The 21,285-nt window shown below is 27.0% G+C and overlaps 1 protein-coding gene across 3 annotated transcripts; it reads left to right on the top strand.

Annotated features, from left to right (window-relative positions):
- Nucleotides 1-1,151: 1,151 nt before the first annotated feature.
- Nucleotides 1,152-20,829, top strand: aru (arouser). 3 transcript variants are annotated; one of them, XM_089215871.1, is made up of 15 exons: nt 1,152-1,509; nt 1,945-2,207; nt 11,814-11,900; nt 11,968-12,035; nt 12,122-12,360; nt 12,448-12,588; nt 14,541-14,718; nt 14,869-15,034; nt 15,101-15,221; nt 15,307-15,542; nt 15,640-15,805; nt 15,887-16,071; nt 16,990-17,287; nt 18,608-18,790; nt 19,167-20,829. In XM_089215871.1, the coding sequence occupies exons 3-15, from the start codon at nt 11,848-11,850 to the stop codon at nt 19,308-19,310; spliced, it is 2,178 nt and encodes a 725-aa protein (XP_089071997.1). In that variant the 5' UTR covers nt 1,152-1,509; nt 1,945-2,207; nt 11,814-11,847; the 3' UTR covers nt 19,311-20,829. The 3 variants fall into 3 exon arrangements, with proteins under 3 accessions (XP_089071997.1, XP_015370152.2, XP_089071996.1); XM_015514666.2 differs by having other exon boundaries at nt 1,152-1,513; XM_089215870.1 differs by having other exon boundaries at nt 1,152-1,718.
- Nucleotides 20,830-21,285: the final 456 nt, after the last annotated feature.

The following is a 21,285-nucleotide window of genomic DNA, read 5'->3' as shown; positions in this document are numbered from 1 at the left end:
TATTTTATATTTTAACATTTAACTAAATTGTATTTTTAATAAATTAACTATGTACCCAATGTAAATTTGGTGTCTGAGAAAATATATTTTTCTTATTTAACTAATAAATATCAACTGGAATATATTATTATAAAAAATACTTTGAATAAAATAAATTATTCCAGCGCCATTAATTCATTAATCCAGCTCTGCATACGGGTACATGTTCTCTTAAGAGACAAACTAAAAATAGAATAGGTAGTCACTAGTCATGGCTAAACATTTTGAACATCAAAATATAATTTTAGTGTTAGGGCACATTACACCGGATCCTGTCATACTACCTACCCAGTACCAACTAATTTTTAGTATTTTCCTATACATCACAAATTCAGATTTTTTCATTTTAATTACCATCATTTTTTGACAAAAAATCAAAAAAGTAAAATTAAGAAAAAACGGGAAATTTTACGCAAAACCAGTTTTTGACGATATCAATTTTATGTTTTTAGTGTAGCCGTGTAGTTAACTTAAAAACGATTAGCCGTATAGATACTTCAAATTACTAGGTACACTCGACTACCGTATAGCAGATGGCAGAACTTATATATTTTGTATATTTATTGACTGCAGTCCAAATCCAAATGTCCAAAATATGTCCATTTGCCGGATTTTCCCATATAATTGTGTATTATTACGGTAGGTAATAATAATTATTAATTACTATGTACCATATGCTTTGTGTATACCTGTCACACACGTCGCTTTTTTACTGCGGCGGTTGTACCTACTAGCTATCACTCTAGCAAAACTTGGAATTAATAAATAATAACAATAATAAAAAAATATATGTACTGTAGGTCGGCTGGTGTGGTTGCGGATATTACTATAGAGTCAGCTGCAGCTGCTGCAGGTGCCTGGTTGAGATACCTTTATACGTATACATATATATATACCAAATACCACAAAAATGCAACATATATATTGTATCGTAACGCGGCCACTCACCGCCAGGTAGATAGGTGCTAACCAGTAACCAGAGTCGAGCGTGTTACGACAACAACGCTGCAGGTATATACCTAATAGAGAAGGCGGACGCGGGCACCTGTTCTCGCCGGTCGCGTATCGCGCATTGCTGTTGGTACGTATTATTATTATTCATCATCATCATCATCGTCGTCGTCGTCGTCGTCATCATCGTCGTAGTCGACGTCGACTCGGAGGAGTCGTACAGGACGTCTATCGTATAATATTATACACCAAGCTCACTCCAACGACGACGGTCGCGAGCGGCTTTCACAACCGCTGCAACAACGCACACACGCGCACGCACCCGCCAACCATCGACGTTTCGCGTTTCGCGTTTTTGTGTTTTTGTGTTTTCTCCGCCGCCGTGCGTGTTTCTCTTTTCCCGTGTCAGTACAGTCACCGAATCCGTCGGAATCTCTCGCGTTGTACCTACGCCACCTGCAGTACGTTCATATTGGCCATAATATTATTACTATCGTCTTCGTCGTCGATCATTTGTAGGCAGGTAACAATAATTTTTACACACCTACCAGTATCACACACGAATACGAGAGATCCGTGCTATTATTATTATTCCGACTCGCGGCGCGTAGTATACATTTATCGATTATTGTTATTATTATTCGTCGTCAACGAACGAATGTTGTCGGTGTAATATATTATATTATTGATCGTGTACCTATTATATTATGGTATAGGTAGTCAACAAGGTAGGTATTATTTACTTACCTATTATAAACAATACGTCAGCGCGCGCGCTCTCTCTCCCTCGTTCTCTATCGCCATCATTGTCCATCTCTCTCCCTCACACACACACCCATCCGTGTCGTCCGTCTGCCCGAGGAGGACAGACGATAGATGATATATAATAAAATCTCGAATTTCCTCGCCACAAATCGTATACTAAATAATAGTGTTGCAAATTGTGTTCCGCAGTCGTTGTGGAAATTTCTTGGACCGAAAAGACCTAAGAGGATCATCGCACATCATCATCGGCGTCAACGGCGTAACGACGACAACAGATTGGCACTGTACTACACCAGTGGACAAAAAAAAAAAAAAAAAACATTATACATAATCGTAACAGTTTGCGAGGTGCGTTAGTCTTTTCGCAGCCGATCTGTTGATCCAAATTCAAAGATAAGTCGATCTAATCACATATGTTCGTCTCGTCACCGCTGCTGGTTGTTGCTATCGAGGTACGTAAAACTCGCTATTCCGTCGAAATCATCAGTAATATATGATATAATGGTTGTATGGGTTTTTATATTTTTTATATAAGTCAAACGTCGTAGGCAAATGTACGCGAATCGAGTAAATGTGTGTGTATAACATTATAATTTAATAACTGCAAACGCATTCCAACGTATTACAATTTATTTGACGTTTGTGTTATTTCTTTGACGAAAATCTTATTTATAGCTTACACCATGTATCTACTATCGATAAAATCATTTACAAGTATATCATTGCATGGACAGTCGGAAAGACCTATAGCTAGGTAGTAATCCGTCTCAATAGACTACGTCAGCTGTACTATATAGATTATTTCTGCATCTACAATATTATAGCAGCAGTGGCCAGTGTTCCTTTCACTGGAGTATGTCAGTACACGATCATGTATTTTATATCAATATTTTCTGAGATTATACGTGCCTATGACACAACTGGTATAACCCCAACTATTATTATTTATCTAGTAGGTACCTATATTAAATTATTACCTTTAGATATTATTGGTAACATTTACGTGATGAAAACCACCTCAAGCCAATTCGAAATCGCCAGTCACTTATATTGCCCACAACGCCGAGAATATTCAAAAACATCATACTAATTTTATATTATTACAATAATAAATATGTCCATACGAGTATGCTATGCATGTTCGTTTTCCGTGCTGTTGATCGCGAAAACTTGCTCGGAGACTTCAACGGTGTTATTATTATTATTTCATATACGCGTGTCTGATCGACGTTGCTTCGAAATTCCAACAATTTGGCTTATTTGATTCTGGTTCAAAAGGTTGAACATTATATATATTATTGTGTCCCAGATTTAATATGCACCTATATTATTTACTAATAAAGTAATAAGTCATAATAGTTACTTGACCGATCTATGTGCAAGCTAATAAATAATAATCCGTTTTTGTCTGTTTAGAATAATCAATATTGATTTGTGTGTATACGCATTACGCAATATAGTATATATAATAATATATACTTACATATAGACAAAGAATCAATTATAATATATACATTATACATTATATATTAAACGTACACAACGCGATTATTTATGCGAAAACGTGACGTAGGACCTAATGGCTGCACGGATTGCGTAGTAAATATCTAATCGTAGGTATACCTATAAGTTAAAACACATATAATTGTTATCACTAATTAATACTATACTAAATATATGTATAGCTACATTTTTTGTATACCATTTGGTTGTACAATGTAATATTGTATTCACGCATTCAGGTTGCGATGTATATTACATATTATATAGATAGGTATGCATTATGTGGTGGTGAAAAACGTTCTGGAATGTCAAAACGGTCCGCGCACATATAGGTGTGGCATTTTGATGACCTTCGGTATCCATTATTATGTTGTTATTTACTCATTCCATGCGGCAGTATATTAATATTAATAAATAATAATTTTATTAATATGTCACTATATTAAATATTTATTGTTCGATAGTATAGCTATATATATATATATATATATATATATATATGTAAAATAATTTAAATATATATTACCCTCTGTGTGTATATAGCCAATATAGGAGGTGCTTCAATCATAACTATTATTTTCACAAATTCTTCTAGTAAGAAGGTACTGATATAAACTATTTAAATACCAAAAATTCTAAAATATTAGTAAAATATATTAAATATACATAAGTAGAATAATCTATGCCCTATATGAACATTTTCTCATAGGTATCTCATCTGTTTTTGGCACTATATACTATTTAATATTAATATTTATATTAGTTATATAGTATGATTGTATGAAGACCATTTTTGTAGGAATTATTCATATACAATAATATATCGTGTCATTGGGTCACAAAATATCAATTATTTTAAATACCATTTTTTAATATGTTACATATCTGCATATTATAATATATTTAAGTATACGTATATAAATGTATAAGTACTATATATATATATATATATATATATATATATATACCTACTAATCGGTTCAAATAGTCCTCGGATGTAGATAAATAAATCTACTCGGCTGAAGGGTTTATATACTGTATGTGTTCATTATCATATTATTATATCGCAGTATGTCGAGGATAAAATTGAAATGTTTACCTTTACCATGCCGTACCTATTATATATATGTAAATAGCGTGAAGAGCAGCCATATAATATTATATGTGATGTCATTGATTTTTATTTCGTTCATGCACTTTATGGGCTATAATAAGGTTCGACTTGGTATGTTGAATTAATGGGTCGATTGAATTAACTATATGAACAAAAAAACAGTGACATTTATACGTGGGTAAGACAATAACTTTAATTTTTAACTTTTTATAATTGTTTATAATTAAATTATCAAACTATTTTACTATGTTAGTTAAAAAGGAAAAATATGCAAGTAAATAAGCACATCAATTTTTTAAAATATAGATGTACAAATTAAAAAATGTTAAAAAAATTTCATCAAAATTCAAAATTCCCAAAAAAATAAATAAATTTTATATTATTACATTGAATTTGCTCTAAAAAAAATGTAGGATAAGGAGAAGTAAATTTATAATATTTAAAATATCTCGGAAAACTGTTTGCCATTTTGATGTTTTATTGAATCAATAAAATATATTCGAAAAGACAGTACTTCGGAGTATTAGCGTAATAAAGATTAAAATATGCACAATAAATAATATTGAGTTTTACATTCAATAGTATTATTAAAATGCGTAGCTCAAGAAAAAAAAATACCAATTTATTTTTAGAATATATTGAATAGGTAGAAAAATTAAGAAATATACACTCTTTCCCTAAAATTGACTAAACATGGAAAATACTTTTTATTAATTTTTAAACACTTTATTGTATAGCTTGGATTTCTAGATTAGTCTGCTAAAAATTAATTAATATAGAGAAATATGCGACTCCTGCAAATTCTCAGGCCTCGCATTTATATCTAGACACGCGGTAGCGAGTCAAGCCAAGTTCTATATAGTTTACGAAAATATGTAAAGTAGACGCAAGGCATTTAGACATTTCGTGTTAGGAAGTAATAATTGCTACAAATGATAATATCAAGACAAAAAATTTAATTTATATAATATGAATTATAGTATGATTATTTATTAAAGGATGAGAATTGAAAATAATGAAATTGGATTCAGTATCTTACGGCATTTCATTATGATTTATGGAATCGTATTTAAATCAAAAACATACTCGCAATTTGGAGGGAGGGGCTTAGCCATACTTCAATGGTCAAATTATCCCTCTCTAATTATCATCACGATTATTGCGAAAAATAAAAAGAAGTTATTATACTTATAATAATAATTTTAGTTCAACGTTTATAATTTTATATTGGTACCTAATAAAACCAAGTTTCAAAATAGATTAGAAATTTTTTTCGCTAATATAAAGTTATCCAATATTCCCATGATTGATACCTGTTATTGATTTATAATTTATTTTTATTTTGTTATTTATATTAATTTGTATTTCTTTTGTTTTTAAATTTAGTTTATTTTCTAGAAACTTGCTTACCCTACTCTTCCCCACGTTCACTACCGTTAAGTACTATTATTACTATAATCGCATGTTGCTCCTACAACCAAGTACCAACTATAACACAGTTTAGTATTATTGAATCATTAGGTAAGATATTTAATAAATAGATAAAGAAAAAATTATTTATCTTTATTAAAAACAACGTAGGGAATAGTATCATTAACATTCATTATTAATATATTGTGAACAATTTTATATTCATATTTGAGAAAATAATTTCTATTTACTATGTATACATTATTTTTTAAACAAACTTAAGCTAGTGATATAATATAATATTATTTGTGAAGCTACCATTTCCCTTAATTTCAATGATTCTTTATAAGTTGATTCACAATAATTATACACATAAGACTATGGGACTGATTATACCGATTAAAAAGTGATTCCTATAGGGCCTATAGTATAGGCTATAAATAAATAACGATAAAAAACGTATTAATATAAAAATGTATTAGCTGAATTTAATCTTTTTTTAATTTGATAACCATATCTATATACAAATTTTTAAGAGGACGCTACACAAACATTTGTTGTCTCCATTTTACAAGTGCATAACATAACAAATTTGTGCTCAACAGATCACGTTTTGCTCCGTTAATTTAAAATTTAGAGTGAATCGACCTAATATGAAATTTGATGTTATAAATATGAGATAAGCTGATAATGTAAGAAACATTATCTTGTTTGTATGTGGGTTTTTCACAATAGTTCAATTTTATAGTAAGTTATGCGTATATAAAAAAGGATAAATTAAAAATGCTCATAACTCACTTAAAAACTAAGTTATCGTAAAAAACCCACATATATAAAGTTCTTACCATCAAGTTTCATAATAAGTAAATTTACTCTAATTTTTAAACTAACAGAATTAAACATGATCTGCCAAGTGTAAATTTGCCATGTTACACATTTGTAAGACGGAGATAACAAATATAAGTGTAGCGTCCTCTTTACACTGGTATTTTACTCGTATTCCGAAATAACTAATATAAAACCTATTGATGTAAAACCAGGTAGTAAAACTAAATCGACCAAAAGTTTTAAGTAACCACATTTATACGTAACTCACTCTCTATATTTCGTACTAATCAATAATCAAGTCATAACTCATAAGTATACCTATAGTACCTACCTATATTCGTAGTTTTTCTAGTTTAAGATTTATTAAATTATTTTTAGAAATTATTGTTGTATATTATTTAAAAAAGTAATTTTGATTTTAGAATATACGACAGATAATTACTAATAATGAAATCATAATTTATTTGTAATTTATAAATAAATGTAAATGTATCAAAAGCGAAAACACAAATAATTTAATTTTAATTAAAAATATATCCATTTAGGTATAGGTACATAATAAAATATAAAATAATGAGTTGTTTAATGTTTCAATTGAATAATTTTAAAATAATTTTTAACAATATATGTTTTTAAAATACCTAAATAATAATAATAGTAATAATAATTGATTATTGCGAGAAGAAAATAAACGCAAAACATTTGCATTTATTTATGAAATACTACAACATGATGAATAATTTTTATTGAAAATCTAAAATAATAAAAGATACAAATTATAAAGTAGGTACTTAATACTAACTTAATATTTTCCAATATTTTGAAATACTCTATACTGTCTTTACTTATAACTATCATAACTATAATTACTTATTTTAATAATATCAATCATAATCTACAACATTAAAATAAATTTAGGCATCAACCACCAATCGATTAAATGTAATTTAAAATGAAAGTTAGTTTTTCAAAACGTATAAAACAGTATTTAATATATTATTATTAATTGTTAATTTATGTTATTCTACAAAAAAATTAAAAACCAAAATGTTAGCTCGTAAATAAATTAAATAAATGTCGATAAGAATCACTTTTACGATATCGATTTCTCTTTATGACACTCTAGTCTCTAATCCTCCATCATCCTTGTCAATGTCGTCCATTCAGTGTTCGTTTACAACTTTCAATTAATTTCATATTAATCGAATACTGACGGCTAAAACATTAGATATAAGCTATTTAGATAGTTATGTTATTAAACATTTATACTACACTTGTTAAAATTTAAAAAATAATACGTAAATATTAAAATATAGAAAACTGGATACAAATCACATGTAAAAACCACAAACGTTAGTAAATTCGAATATTTGTAAGATCCAACTTACATATTTTAATATAGTCATATAATAGTACTCACAAGTCACACCTCGCTGTTAGATTCTATATTCTGTACGACTGTACCGTCTGTACCTATCAATACAATGACCCATTATAACATAGGTACTTACAATTAATAGTTAGGTATATGATTATCTTCCACAAGTAAATATTCCAGTATGTATTCGAATCTTATTAATTTCCGTAACTTTAAACTAAAGGAAGTTGGTCGTAGTAATAAGGAACATTGTCGATTAAATGTTATGAAATGATAATGATTTCTGATTTGATACGATCGCTCAGGAATTCGTTGGCAACTTATTCAGAAAATAATATTTTAATGCTACAACACTGCATACTTGCAATATAATGTATTGGGTACGGTACCGATGAAAACTTTACACATTAATTATTTTCATTGGAATCACGTTAATATTTTAAAACTTGCTACAGTGCTATATGTTATATGTATAATAGGTTATAGGTATAATGATGGTTATTGAAAATAAAAACGCCATTAGCGAAAAAAGAACAACAGGCCTGTTGTAGTAGTGTAATGAAAAAAATAAACATAATTTATAATGTTTTCATAAACGTAACTTAATTTTATGATTTTACGTAGAAAACAGTTTTGATAGATAGAATAAAGAATTTGTCCTCATATTCTTCTTATGTTATCTCTATTTTACGAGTGCGTTATAAATATATCGATATATGTACTAATACCTATATTATGGATGTACATGTACGATACCTATATTCCCATTAATATACAGTATAATATATTATGGTATTTAAAAAAATAATATTTAACGTGATGTAATTGTACATACTTATATTGGTTTAAAATACACGAGCCTGTTTTTATATAGTGTTGACTCACCTCTTGGCTCTTGAAGTACTTAACCTAACCTATACGAACTTACCTATATATAGAGAACCTATAATATTACTATATAGGTACTAATACTACGATTCTTTAGTAACATTCGTTGCATATCTTTAACATTTTTATTCATAAGCATAACACCATGTTTTTACCACTTAACAGAACACTGCGACTACCGTTATTTTATATTTTATCAATCAATATTCAGTTGCATGTCTGTTTTAAATCTGTACGTGACGAATGCAAGAAAATCCGTGAAGAAAATTTATTAGCATCTGTTTTTTTTTCGTATTCAGTAAATTTCATCAACTCGAAACAACTGCATGCCTAGAATGACGTTAGAATACAAATAATTGTTAATAATAATTGTTACATGTCGTTAGTCGTTTTATTTATGATTAAACCAATATAATTTAAATCACCGCATTTATGATATATATTATTTTGATATTTGTATTGAAGTATTTTACTTATAATAATAGAATCAAATCATATAGCTATGTATACCTATGTATTATTATAGTTTTTTTTCAATTGTTAATTATAAAATAATATAATTAGGCAGGTATTGCATTTGCACTAGTTGAAAATATGTCATCACAATCATCACATGCCTAATAATTATTATTATTAATCATAATTTATTATTTATATTATATTTGGGGTTCATTATTGTAATTTGTATTTTTTTTAAAAGCTTCATACATCGTAAAATATTAACAGAAAAGATATTATTACATATTTTATGTCAATGAGATTTTGAAAGAAAATAGCATTTCAAAATATTATCATAAACTAGATGTATATGTATAGGTATGCAGACATATAACCTGCATAGCACAGCGTCCAACTGGTTATATACTTACTGCAGACTGCAGATATTATAATATGTAATTCCAGGTCTAGAATTGAACCGTGTCAAGCATAGCTACATTCCGGATGGGTGGCGATAGTAAACGGCATGCCAATTACACACATTCTCTTAGATATACGAATACGATTACGATAGGTAGGTATAATATAAAAACGTTGGAATACTAAATAGTAAATACCTATATATGCATTTGAAGAAAAAATATGAACGATTTTATTAATGAAAGACCGATACGGCTATACTGTGGATTAAAATTTTTTAAACATTAAATTTATAAACGTTTGCCCCTAAATAGTTAAACCTGTGAGTGCTACAATGTCAAACAAAGTGAAAGAATTAGATACCTTCTATAGTAGATATTATTATTGGAGTTGCAGTTACTGAAATATACAGGTACATCTATTATAGAAATCTATTCAATGAAGAGGTACACTCGAAACGTACCTATGACAAGAGTACAAAAGAGCGATAGTTACTAGTTTGTTCATATAATTTAACGTTATTACGTAAATATATACATATTTATACCCATTCACTGTACTACCTAATGAATTTAGGTGTATGTTTGTTTTTTATTATTTATAATTTTATATAAAATATACTTGAATATTATAATATCGTTAAACTGATATTTTTCTTCTTCCATATAGTTGAACATTTAAATGATTATTTTTTAACTAAACTATATCAGTCTTATACTTTATATTTTTCGGTAAAATAATAATTTTATTATTGATTATTCGTTTATTGAACATTGTTCACTTACATAAATTCTACTGAATAGCTGATAAGAAAAATATTACTGCATGGTATGGTAAATAGATTTAATATCTTTCAATATAGGTACTAAAGAAAACAATTAAAAACTTTAAGATTGTATTTTTGGTATAACTATTTGTTGAAAGTAATCGGCATTATACTGGAGATAATTATAATATCAATTACTTAGTATTTCCTACTCTGGAATTACTAATCTAATTACTTAGCTAATTTAAAAAATCTAAAATAAATAAATAATGGTTTTGTTAGTTTTTGTTTAGTATAAATGCATAGTGATAACAAAATATATATTAGGTAGGTATAAAACAGATGTATACGTTCCGATATTCGTGTACGATTACACCATAGGTATATCGTACATGTTAATATGTCATCTGCAGTTATTACTTATTATTGATTATAATCAAATATGTACCTACTTCCGAAATTTAAAAAAAAAACAAAGTTTAGATTGATTTATATAGGTATAATATATGAATTTATATGGGTAGATTCGGAGATTTCTATAGATTGAAAAAGAAAAGGAGACATTTTTAAACAAATTAAATAAACTCGTTTCATAATCATTAAAAACATTTTAGGTTCATATCCTTCAATCGTTGATTTTAATTTTATCTTTCATTATACATTCATTAAAATTTTTTTTTATCAATTTTTAAAACTTCGATCATCCTTTTGAATCTTTAAACATTAATCTTTCGGTGTATGACTGACACGATCGATTTAACGTGCTTTAGCCCATATAACAATAGTATAGAAGTAGTGAAATTTTTGTTTTAATACTTTTAAACCATTCCAAAGACGAATTATTTTCTGATAATAAAGACTAACTTCCACATTTTGTTATATTATACTTGATCCTTTATAATAGTTGAATTGATACATGAATTACAAAATGCTGGTTCCATGATCCATTTTATTCAGGGCACCATGTATCTATGGTGTCTATATATTTAAAAATATATAATATTAGGCTTACCGGTATTGTAACATTTTCCCACATAAGACAGGTTTCCACTGAATTCAGTTTTCATTTATACAGATTTTACTACTGAATAATAATATTTTACCAGTGTATTTATGTATCAAATCAATTGTAAAAATATTTTAACCTATAGACATTAGACATGTTTATAAAACTATAAAAATTAACATTTAATTTTCATAACATGGTGTATGAATATTATTATGATTAATTTAAATATATTAATCTAAAAAGTATTAGTTGTATCGTAATCAATCATATAAATACATAATTAATATGCATGTTTTTGTATTAGGCTTAGATGTTGCCTCAATTTATCACCTTAAGAAATGCCTGGATTGAAAGATATGTCGATGCAACAACCAGGAAATAGTAGCAAAAGGTATATTTTATAATAGGTACTATTTATTTCTAACAAATGTCAAAATTGAACATATTTTGAATTACAGAGATCTAAACGAAAAACCAATAATGCCGTATCATCGAAACAGCGTAAATTCAAATGGATACTCAACAGGTAATAAACGATCATACTACCTATAGTTATTTAAAAATATAGTACTTAGATTACTTAAATTTATTATTTTTGTTTAAATTTCTAAGATGGAGGTCAACAAAGTATTGCTGTCGAAGAACGGAACGGTGATGAAAATAATTCAGCCCCAACTTATGTGATTGAACATTTGGCCACATTTACGGTTTCAAAAAGTACGGGTATAGTATACCCAGCAGATGGAATGAGGAGACTATTGCACTTAGAAAAATCAAACGGTATTTGGTCACAAAAAATGCAACTGCGTCTCGATCAATCTTGGGTGTTGATAATGGATTTTGAAACGGGTGTAAGTAATAAATTAATAACTATTAAGTTATAACACATCGATGTCGAATTATGTTTTTAAATAAATCACACTATTTTTTTGGTTTAGGCTGTTATGGAACGATTTCCGATTTCATTAGTAAAAGAACCTACTGCTTTTACAAGTAACGATCCAATGGAAATTTATAACAATATTCTAGTATTTGTAGTTGGTCAAGTTGATTCACGATCGGAGATGCATATATTTCAAGTAAGAGAAAAGAAATTATGGGTTTAATATATTTTACATGTTATTTAGCAATTCTATAGGACAGAATATTACAGAGTATAAATAGTTGACAAATGAAATAACTTATGTTCTAAATTTCTAATCAAAATGTTGTATTCTTATTTTTCTACATAAATTTATAAACTATTGCACTTCATGAATAATATACCTAACATTTTTTTTTTTTTAGATTCTGAGCGAAATGATGAATATATTGATTTTACAATGTGTGTTTTTATTTTTTGCCTTTTCATACGATAAATTGTCGAAGTAATACTTCAATTTTCAACTTCAATAGGTTTTCCGATTGGAAATTGTATCCAGTAAATGCATTGGGAGAGATCATATTTCCAGTAGTTTTCAAAAACGTTAGGAAAAAAAAAATTACAGAAAACGGGAATTTTATGTAAAATCCAATTTTTAGAAAATTGATCTTAGATATTGGTGCAACTTTAAAACGTATTACCGTAAATACATGCATTTTTTACTGAATTTTGATATTGGCATTTTACATGCTTGATAAATTTTTCAAATATTTTAAAGTTACTCGTATTTATAGACATTTTCAATTTTCAATTTTTTTTGTTTTTTCTTCTATAAAATTTCATTCGTTTGATAAAATAGCTTCAAAATGTAATACAAGGACTTTAATTTATTGTTATAATAGTAGTTAAAAAATATTAAAAATACATAATAGTTACAATATTTTTTAATAACCATTGAAAGTTCGAATTTTGATAAAATTTATAAATTATTTTGTCGTTAAAAATGTATAAGACCTTTAACTTTTATAACAAGGATTGAAAATTTAAAACTAGGTTCCACTCAAGTATTTAATCCTGTGACAAAAAAATCTGAAAACTATATAAACACAGTTTTTTGTCCTCATGAAACTTATTTATTTTACAATTCCACAAAAAGAATACTAGTTAATCTTCAATTACAATTATTTGTATTTTAAATAACCAATAGTAATTAGCCATTTTCCTTACCTATATCAAAAATAACAATATAAATATATGGTATTTATTCTTGCAGCAACTATTGTCTATTAGGTTCTACCAAATTGTTCATTTATAATTCAAATTTGAAAATATGACGTGTAATTTAGGATAGTTTTACTTAAGTTATAACACAGTTTTTTTTTCATGTTTATTTTTAATTTAAGATTTAAAGAGAGATACTAGATGGGTTTAAATTAGATTGCTTATTTTTTAGTAAATATTTTTTTCTAAGCAAAGATTGGTCCTAAAATAAATACATTAAAGTTCAATGTTAATTATGATAGCATCTGTAAGAACAGTATAAATTAAAGATTATAACTGTAAATTTTTATCACCGAAACAATTACATTGTTCAATAAATATCTTTACGAAATACACAACAATGTTTCTGAAGCTAAAATAAAAATAGATAAATTATAAAATCATTTGAATCATGTTTCACCTTTATATAAAAAAAAAAATTAAAGACAAAAAGAGACATCATTTCAGTTATACTATATTTTTTTTATTAAAAAATATATTTTCTCAAAAATGTTAAAAATTAAAAATATGAACTTTCACAAATCATTATTTTCAAGCACTACAATACCAGAATATATATACTTAAGCTGGCATTCTTAAAATAGGCCAATAGGTCATTTCTTATTAGTCATTACAAATATGTCTATGGTTTTGATTGGACAATTATTAAATATTTGAATGTTTGGTTGAAAATAAATTAATAGACATACTATACTAGTAGTAGAAATTGCAATGATAAAAATAAAAATTTAAAATATTCTTAAGATAATGACTGATTCAGATTTAATACTATTCATATTTAATCTGTATAATATACTTTTACTATGTTTTTGGGTATATAATAGATTGATCATATTATAGAATATTAAGTTACCTAGTTTTTAGTTTTTTGACCATGGTATGTTTTAGAGCCAAAGCGTACCAGCTCAAGAATTAGTTGATGACCTAAAGCTGCTGAGGTCGGGAAAAGGGATTAATAGAAAATCAAGACATGTACCACCACCTCCTCCAACACCACCACCAAATCCACCACCAAATGGAGTCAGTGTGCGAGAACAAGTGTCTGTTTTTAATGCTGTTGCTCATCGTTAGTTTTTTTCTTAATGTTTATACAACTTTATCAATTATAGTATTTTATACATTACTATTAAATGTTAAATATTCAATCAATGTCTAGTACCAACTAATGACATTATTTAGGTACAATAATTTGAGATATATTTATTTTATATTTTAGATTCAGATAATATCACTAGAGTTGATGATGAAACAAGTTCCACATCTAGTGAAAAATATGAGAGAGATGTTATAGTACTGAATCACTGCTTTGATGATATCGAAAAATTCATTGCAAGGTTACAACATGCAGCTGCTGCATCCCGAGAACTGGAACGCCGGAGAAGGTAATTTCATGATTATTATTTATCTCTATTTTGTTATTTTGTAATCATAGTGCTATTTATATAAAGGAATCGCAAATCAAAAAAGAAGGACATAGGTGACGGAATGCTTACAATGCGAGCTAAACCACCTCCAGAAATTGAATTCATTGATATCTTTCAAAAATTCAAACTGTCATTCAATCTTTTGGTAAATACATGATTATAATAAAGACAAAAAAAAATCTTGTGCTTAATATTTTTAGAAATCTACAATTATAACTGTTACCTTTCAGGCTAAATTAAAAGCTCACATCCATGACCCAAATGCTCCAGAACTTGTACATTTCTTATTTACTCCATTGGCATTGATCGTTGATGCTTCTCATGACACTCAATATAAACCAAACATTCCATCTAGAGTTGTATCACCTTTACTCACAAGAGACGCAATTAATCTCTTGATGAACTGTGTAACCAGTAAAGAAACAGAATTATGGCATTCTTTAGGCGATGCTTGGCTTATACCAAGGTATTCTTAATATTTTGAATTATTTATTCTATTTTATAGCGGTATTTTTCAAATATTTTACTATATTATAAGTAATTATAAAAATAACTTTTGATAGAGAGCAATGGAAAGGCTATGCAGCTCCTTACCATCCAATTTTTATGGATGGGTGGTCACCAGAGTATCCGATTCCAGTTTCTGATGATCATTTAACTAATGTTCCAACTACTGGTGCAATTGATTCAAAGAAATCAAGAGACGAAATTAAAAATTCAAATCCAGAGGTAAACATTTAACAAAATTCTAAAAAAATGTATTTAAATATATTAATTTATTATTTCTATCCAATTCATGATCTGTTCTAGGGAGAGTTGCGAGACACTTTGTATCACCATCGTGATCGAGAACACGGTGTAGGTGATGATAGCAGTGACTATTTTGAATATGAACACGAACAGTCAGCTATGATGGGAATTAGACCACAGTACACATATAATACTGGTGGCAACTATTCTGGCCATCATCAAGAACAATTTGGACCAGATGATAGGTAAGTTTGATTGTCAATTTAAAGAGAAATTTGAGTTGTTAAATAATTTTTAATTATTAGTAGTTTGCGTCAAGTAGTAGGGAAGTATTTGGGAAATTAGAAAGGTTTTTCTGGGGTTGCATTAACACAACTGGGTAGAGGCTAGGTGGATGAGCTTTGGCACAAAATATTTTATAGATCCCCATCCAACCAAACTACATGTTGGATGTATAACAAATCACAAAAAATGTTTCCTTTATGCTGCAAGGCTGTTTCTTAAATTTGGCTATTCTCAATATGCAATAATTATTGCTATCAATTTTTTTAAGAAACTCGATATGTTGGAAATATATGATGTAAAGCAGATAATTTTTATTACGTATATACATATTAATTTACAGTTATATAATATATTTAAATCACTTTAAAATAAAGTACAAACTTAGAGTTGAAAGCAGGAGAGTATATAAAATAATCACTCAGATTAATAAAGAAAAATATGAATGTTACATCCTCCATTTCCTAAAAGAAATAATATTTTTAATAATTAACATGTAAAATATAAGAAATCGAAATACTTAAAAATGGTAGGTGGGTACCCCAAAAAATTTTTTTAAATAATTGTGCCTCATCAGCACCTAAAAATAATTTGAAAATTTGTTTATAAGTGGTTAATAACATGATGGCTTTTAGGCCTGAATAAATGAGAGAAGTAGGGGCCTCTCACCTTTGTTGTATTCCCCCCCCCCCCCCCCAAAAAAAAAAAAAATGTGTAATTTCCCTTGACGTTATTGTAATTTTCTTCAGTAAATGATGGTGACTGGGGGGTGTAATGACTAACGTCGGTTCCACCCCCAGTATCGATTCAAAAATTAAAAAAAAAAAGGCCTGAATAAATGCTCTTAATTTATCACTATTGAGATCAACATTTTTTTTCAGAGATGATTCACATAGTTTGGAAGGTGAATCAGAACCTGATTTTAACACATTATCGCTTCATAGTCCACCAAGAATGGATAAAGAACGTGCAGATAATATGGCGGCACGCAGTGACATTTCTGCTGATTCGATTGAGCGTAATAATGCAAGTGGACCGGGAAGTGAAAGATTTGAAAGAGCTCAAGCTAGATGGTTGGAAGACATGCGAGCTCGAGGTGTAAAAATAGTTCAAGTAACCTATCCGAGAACGGCAAATAATGACAAAGAACTATCTGTTGTACGTGGTGAATTGTTAGAAGTAAGTCAACTATAATAATTAAATTATTAATATTTAAATATTGAGTCGAGTATATTTTGACAATATTTTTCAGTGGAAATAAAGATAGATACCTATTTAAAATGCTAATGGTTTAAGTTTTTGTGTTTATCTAATAACTAAAATATAAATTATTTTCAACATTTAATAAAAAAAGTCATACAATTTAAACAAAGCATTTTATAGTATGAATATCTAGGCACCCGGCACCTAGTATTTTTTTACATATTTTTTATTATACATTGTATATTTTATGGATATCATAAAATTAGATGAATAATAAAGTAGGTATATGTGAATTAATTTATTTAAGTATTTGAATTATAATAATAATAATAATAATATTTATAGAATTTTTATAGAATTTAACATATTTCCTAATTTTTTCGTCTTTATAGTAACACGTATCTGTATGAAATGTATAACATTATTTTCAAATATTACATTTTTGATTAATTATGTAGAAAAATGGTTTTGCACAAAAATGTATCCAGGCTATAATAGCCATGTTTATGGACCTTTATGAAATCAAATTTATAAATTTATTAACGTTTTAGTTTTAGAAGACAATAATTCATGTGTCATAAAGTTTGTTTCATATCATTAACTCAAAAAAAGTCGTACAAGTATGAAAAACAGGATTTTAAAGTACTATATTGAACGACAGTAGTCCTTCAAACTTTTTTGTGCGTGGATCCCTTAAGTAGCTAAACAAATTCTATGGAGCCCTAAAATATAGAAATGCTCATCAAATATGCATAACTCTTGAATTATAGTACATAAATTATATTCCCATTAATTTGTTTCTGTATAATATAATCGTATGATACATAAACGATAAAAGCTATATAACCTTCAACCAACTCACATCTAATATCGTCTTTGACTACGAATCAAAATATGTGAGTTATTAACGGGTATTATTTTAAACTAAACGTGATAAATCAAGTATTATTCATTTTAATTTAATTAAGATTTTCCTACAGGACACACTATTATTCTCACAGAGCCCTGGGGCTCCGTGTATCACAGTTTAAGAACTGCTGGTTCCATGACACAGAAATTAATGTTTTTTTATATTTTTACCTATACACATTTGGTTTATTTTATGAGTAGGTATTAGGTATTCAGTGTAGCCCGACTGATTTTTTTTAAATGCGTATATTTTAATATTTTGTACAAACCTTAAGTCTTAAGATTTTAAATAGGTATTAGTTAAAAATACATTTTCTATTTAAAACAATTTAATTTCATCCACTGTATTAAATATTTATATAATTATTATCCTATCATTGACTTTAGATTTTGGATGATAGTAGAAAATGGTGGAAAGCTCGAAATAACCGTTCGCAGGTGGCTCATGTACCTCACACCATTGTTACGCCATTTAATCCAATGCTGGACTCAAGCGATATATTTACGAATCCAGTGTACGCTAAAGGGTATGATAAAAGATCAACTTCACAATCACAAAATTACACCCAAGTGAGTAACATTAATTACTCATTAATATTATGATTAACATTGTATGTAATGTGTATAAGTTACATGTCTGTTTATGATAAATTACTAATATAATATATAAACTTGCTTAGACTCCCGAGGTACCCCATCATATAATAGATATGGGTACCAGGATACCTAGTTTTTGAATTAGTATATCAATAACTTTTTATAAGTTTGTTTTGATTGCATACCACCAACATTATATTAATTCAGTACCTACATTAAAATTTCCTGATTTTATTAGTTTTTGAAATATTTGTATGTTAAGCTTCAAAGTTTCCTAAGTTAGGAATTCTACTATTTAAAATAATTCTTTGTGGTTTGTTGTAACTATTTAATACTTATTTCTTTACAGGAGTCTATAAAAAGTGAGTTTGTTGATCAAAGCTTGAGTTCTGATCCATCTAGAAATCCTTCTGTAGCAGCACCAATTCCAGCACCCGCTGATTGGGTAAGAAAAGAACGAATTGGTAAAAAAGGAGAATTCCGTTATTTTTAGTAAAAATATTAATAAATACTCTCCGATAAACCTTAATTGACAATCATTTTTATCATTATTTTTAAAGAGCATTTTATATATATATATATATTATCAATTTTTTGTGTGAATATATCATTATAATAATTCATAATGCATGTTCTAGTTGTGTAAGACATTTTGATGGTTTTAAAATTGTTGAGTTTATGTTTTTAATTAATTTTGTTGTGTTTCATTCTATTCAACTATTCTTGAATATAATATAATTAATAAATATTCATTAAGAGTATTTAAAACAAAGAAAAATTATTATTCAACTCATCGGTTATTTTTGGTTGAAATGAAACATTTGTTTATATATACCTATCTACCAATGTTTTATGTTCTAAACTATGAGAATGTATTTTAGAGTTAGGTTGTTTTTTTAATCTTGGCTATATTCAAAAAATATGTGCTAAATATATTGAGTAATTGTATTATATTGTAATTAGAAAATAATATTGTATTTTTGAAACTGTAAAAATTATTATATACATATTTTTATTATTATTTTCAAAAAAAATATTATGTAAATAACACATTTTTTTTTAATTTAGTCGATAAAGTATATTTTTTAGATAATTTATGAAAAAATATTACTATTCAATTATTAAAATTATCATAACCATATATTTAAATAATTTGTTTTTCATAATTTTATTTCAAAGTCAATTAAAAAAGTTGGTTGAAAAACATTAAATTATTTAAAAGTAAAATTATATTTTAATAAATTTATTGTATTCTATAAAATTAATTTTTCTTCATTTATTTGTGAAAAATGTTTTACATTTATATTTGTCATTTAGTTTTGGGTATTTTAAGTACTTCTTTAGTATACATTTAAGTACAATTTTAAATCCAATTAAGTTGTTAATGTAAATTAATTAGATTACATTATTATAACTAAGTAAATAATGATAGTTATTACTAATAACTTATTAGGGTAAATATTAAATGTAGGCATTAATATGTTAGCAAAATAATTTTATTATTAATATGCCTACAAAGAATTAAATTTGTTCACTTAATAACCAATAAAATGTACAAAATAAATAAATAAACTCAAATATTATTTCAGTATCCAATTGTACCTACTTAACTTTATATTAGTGAATTATAAACATTATATTGTTATTAGAACAAATTCAAATATTTTATTTTTGTTATACATTCATATATTATATATAATAAATACTTATTACATTATTTTTTAACTTCAATATTATATTATGTTTTTAAATATATTAACTCCAATAACTATATATTATATAGGTATATTATTATATCTGTAGGTTATAATTTTAACAAAAATAATGTTAAATTAGAAAATTAATAATTTTTTATATTGCATGAAAATAATATTCGTATATTTATTTTGTAATTTACATTTTATTGAACCAATCACTAATGAAAATAATTCAATATTGTTTTTTTTTTAAATACCAAAGAGATTAATATAACTTGTATGCCTAATGAAGTAATAAATATCATGGTCTTCTTATTATTTGTTAGATTTCTTTAACTTGTTTCAAATCTACATTACTTGTCTATTATTCGGTATTCTTCACATGTATATTAGTAAGACAATAAATAGGATACTATTTTATTTTAGGTATTACTTTACACCTAAAACTTATATGAATCAATGTTCTTGTCTCTTATATAATCAACTTTTTAAGGATCTAATTTAGTATGTAAACAAAGTCATATATACCAGAATTTTTTTATAAATATATGACACCAATTTTTTTGATATTTGCAATTTTACTCTTTACACAAACAAATTGTTTAATACCTTTATAACTTCTTACACATAGCTTTGAATGGAAAACAACTAATATTTTTATCATTGTGATATTTTTTATTTATCGATTAATTTTTTTTGTATTCTAAAGTACGAGTATCTATTGTAATTTAAAATATTGAATCAATACCCAGTTCATAATATTATAATAAT

Source organism: Diuraphis noxia, unplaced genomic scaffold (assembly GCF_037042655.1).
Source record: "Diuraphis noxia isolate RWA-SAM2 unplaced genomic scaffold, SU_Dnox_SAM2 contig0001, whole genome shotgun sequence".
In the NCBI taxonomy this organism is placed as follows: domain Eukaryota; kingdom Metazoa; phylum Arthropoda; class Insecta; order Hemiptera; family Aphididae; genus Diuraphis; species Diuraphis noxia.
The sequence above is the reverse complement of the archived record's forward strand: the minus strand, read 5'-3'. Positions and strand labels throughout refer to the sequence as shown.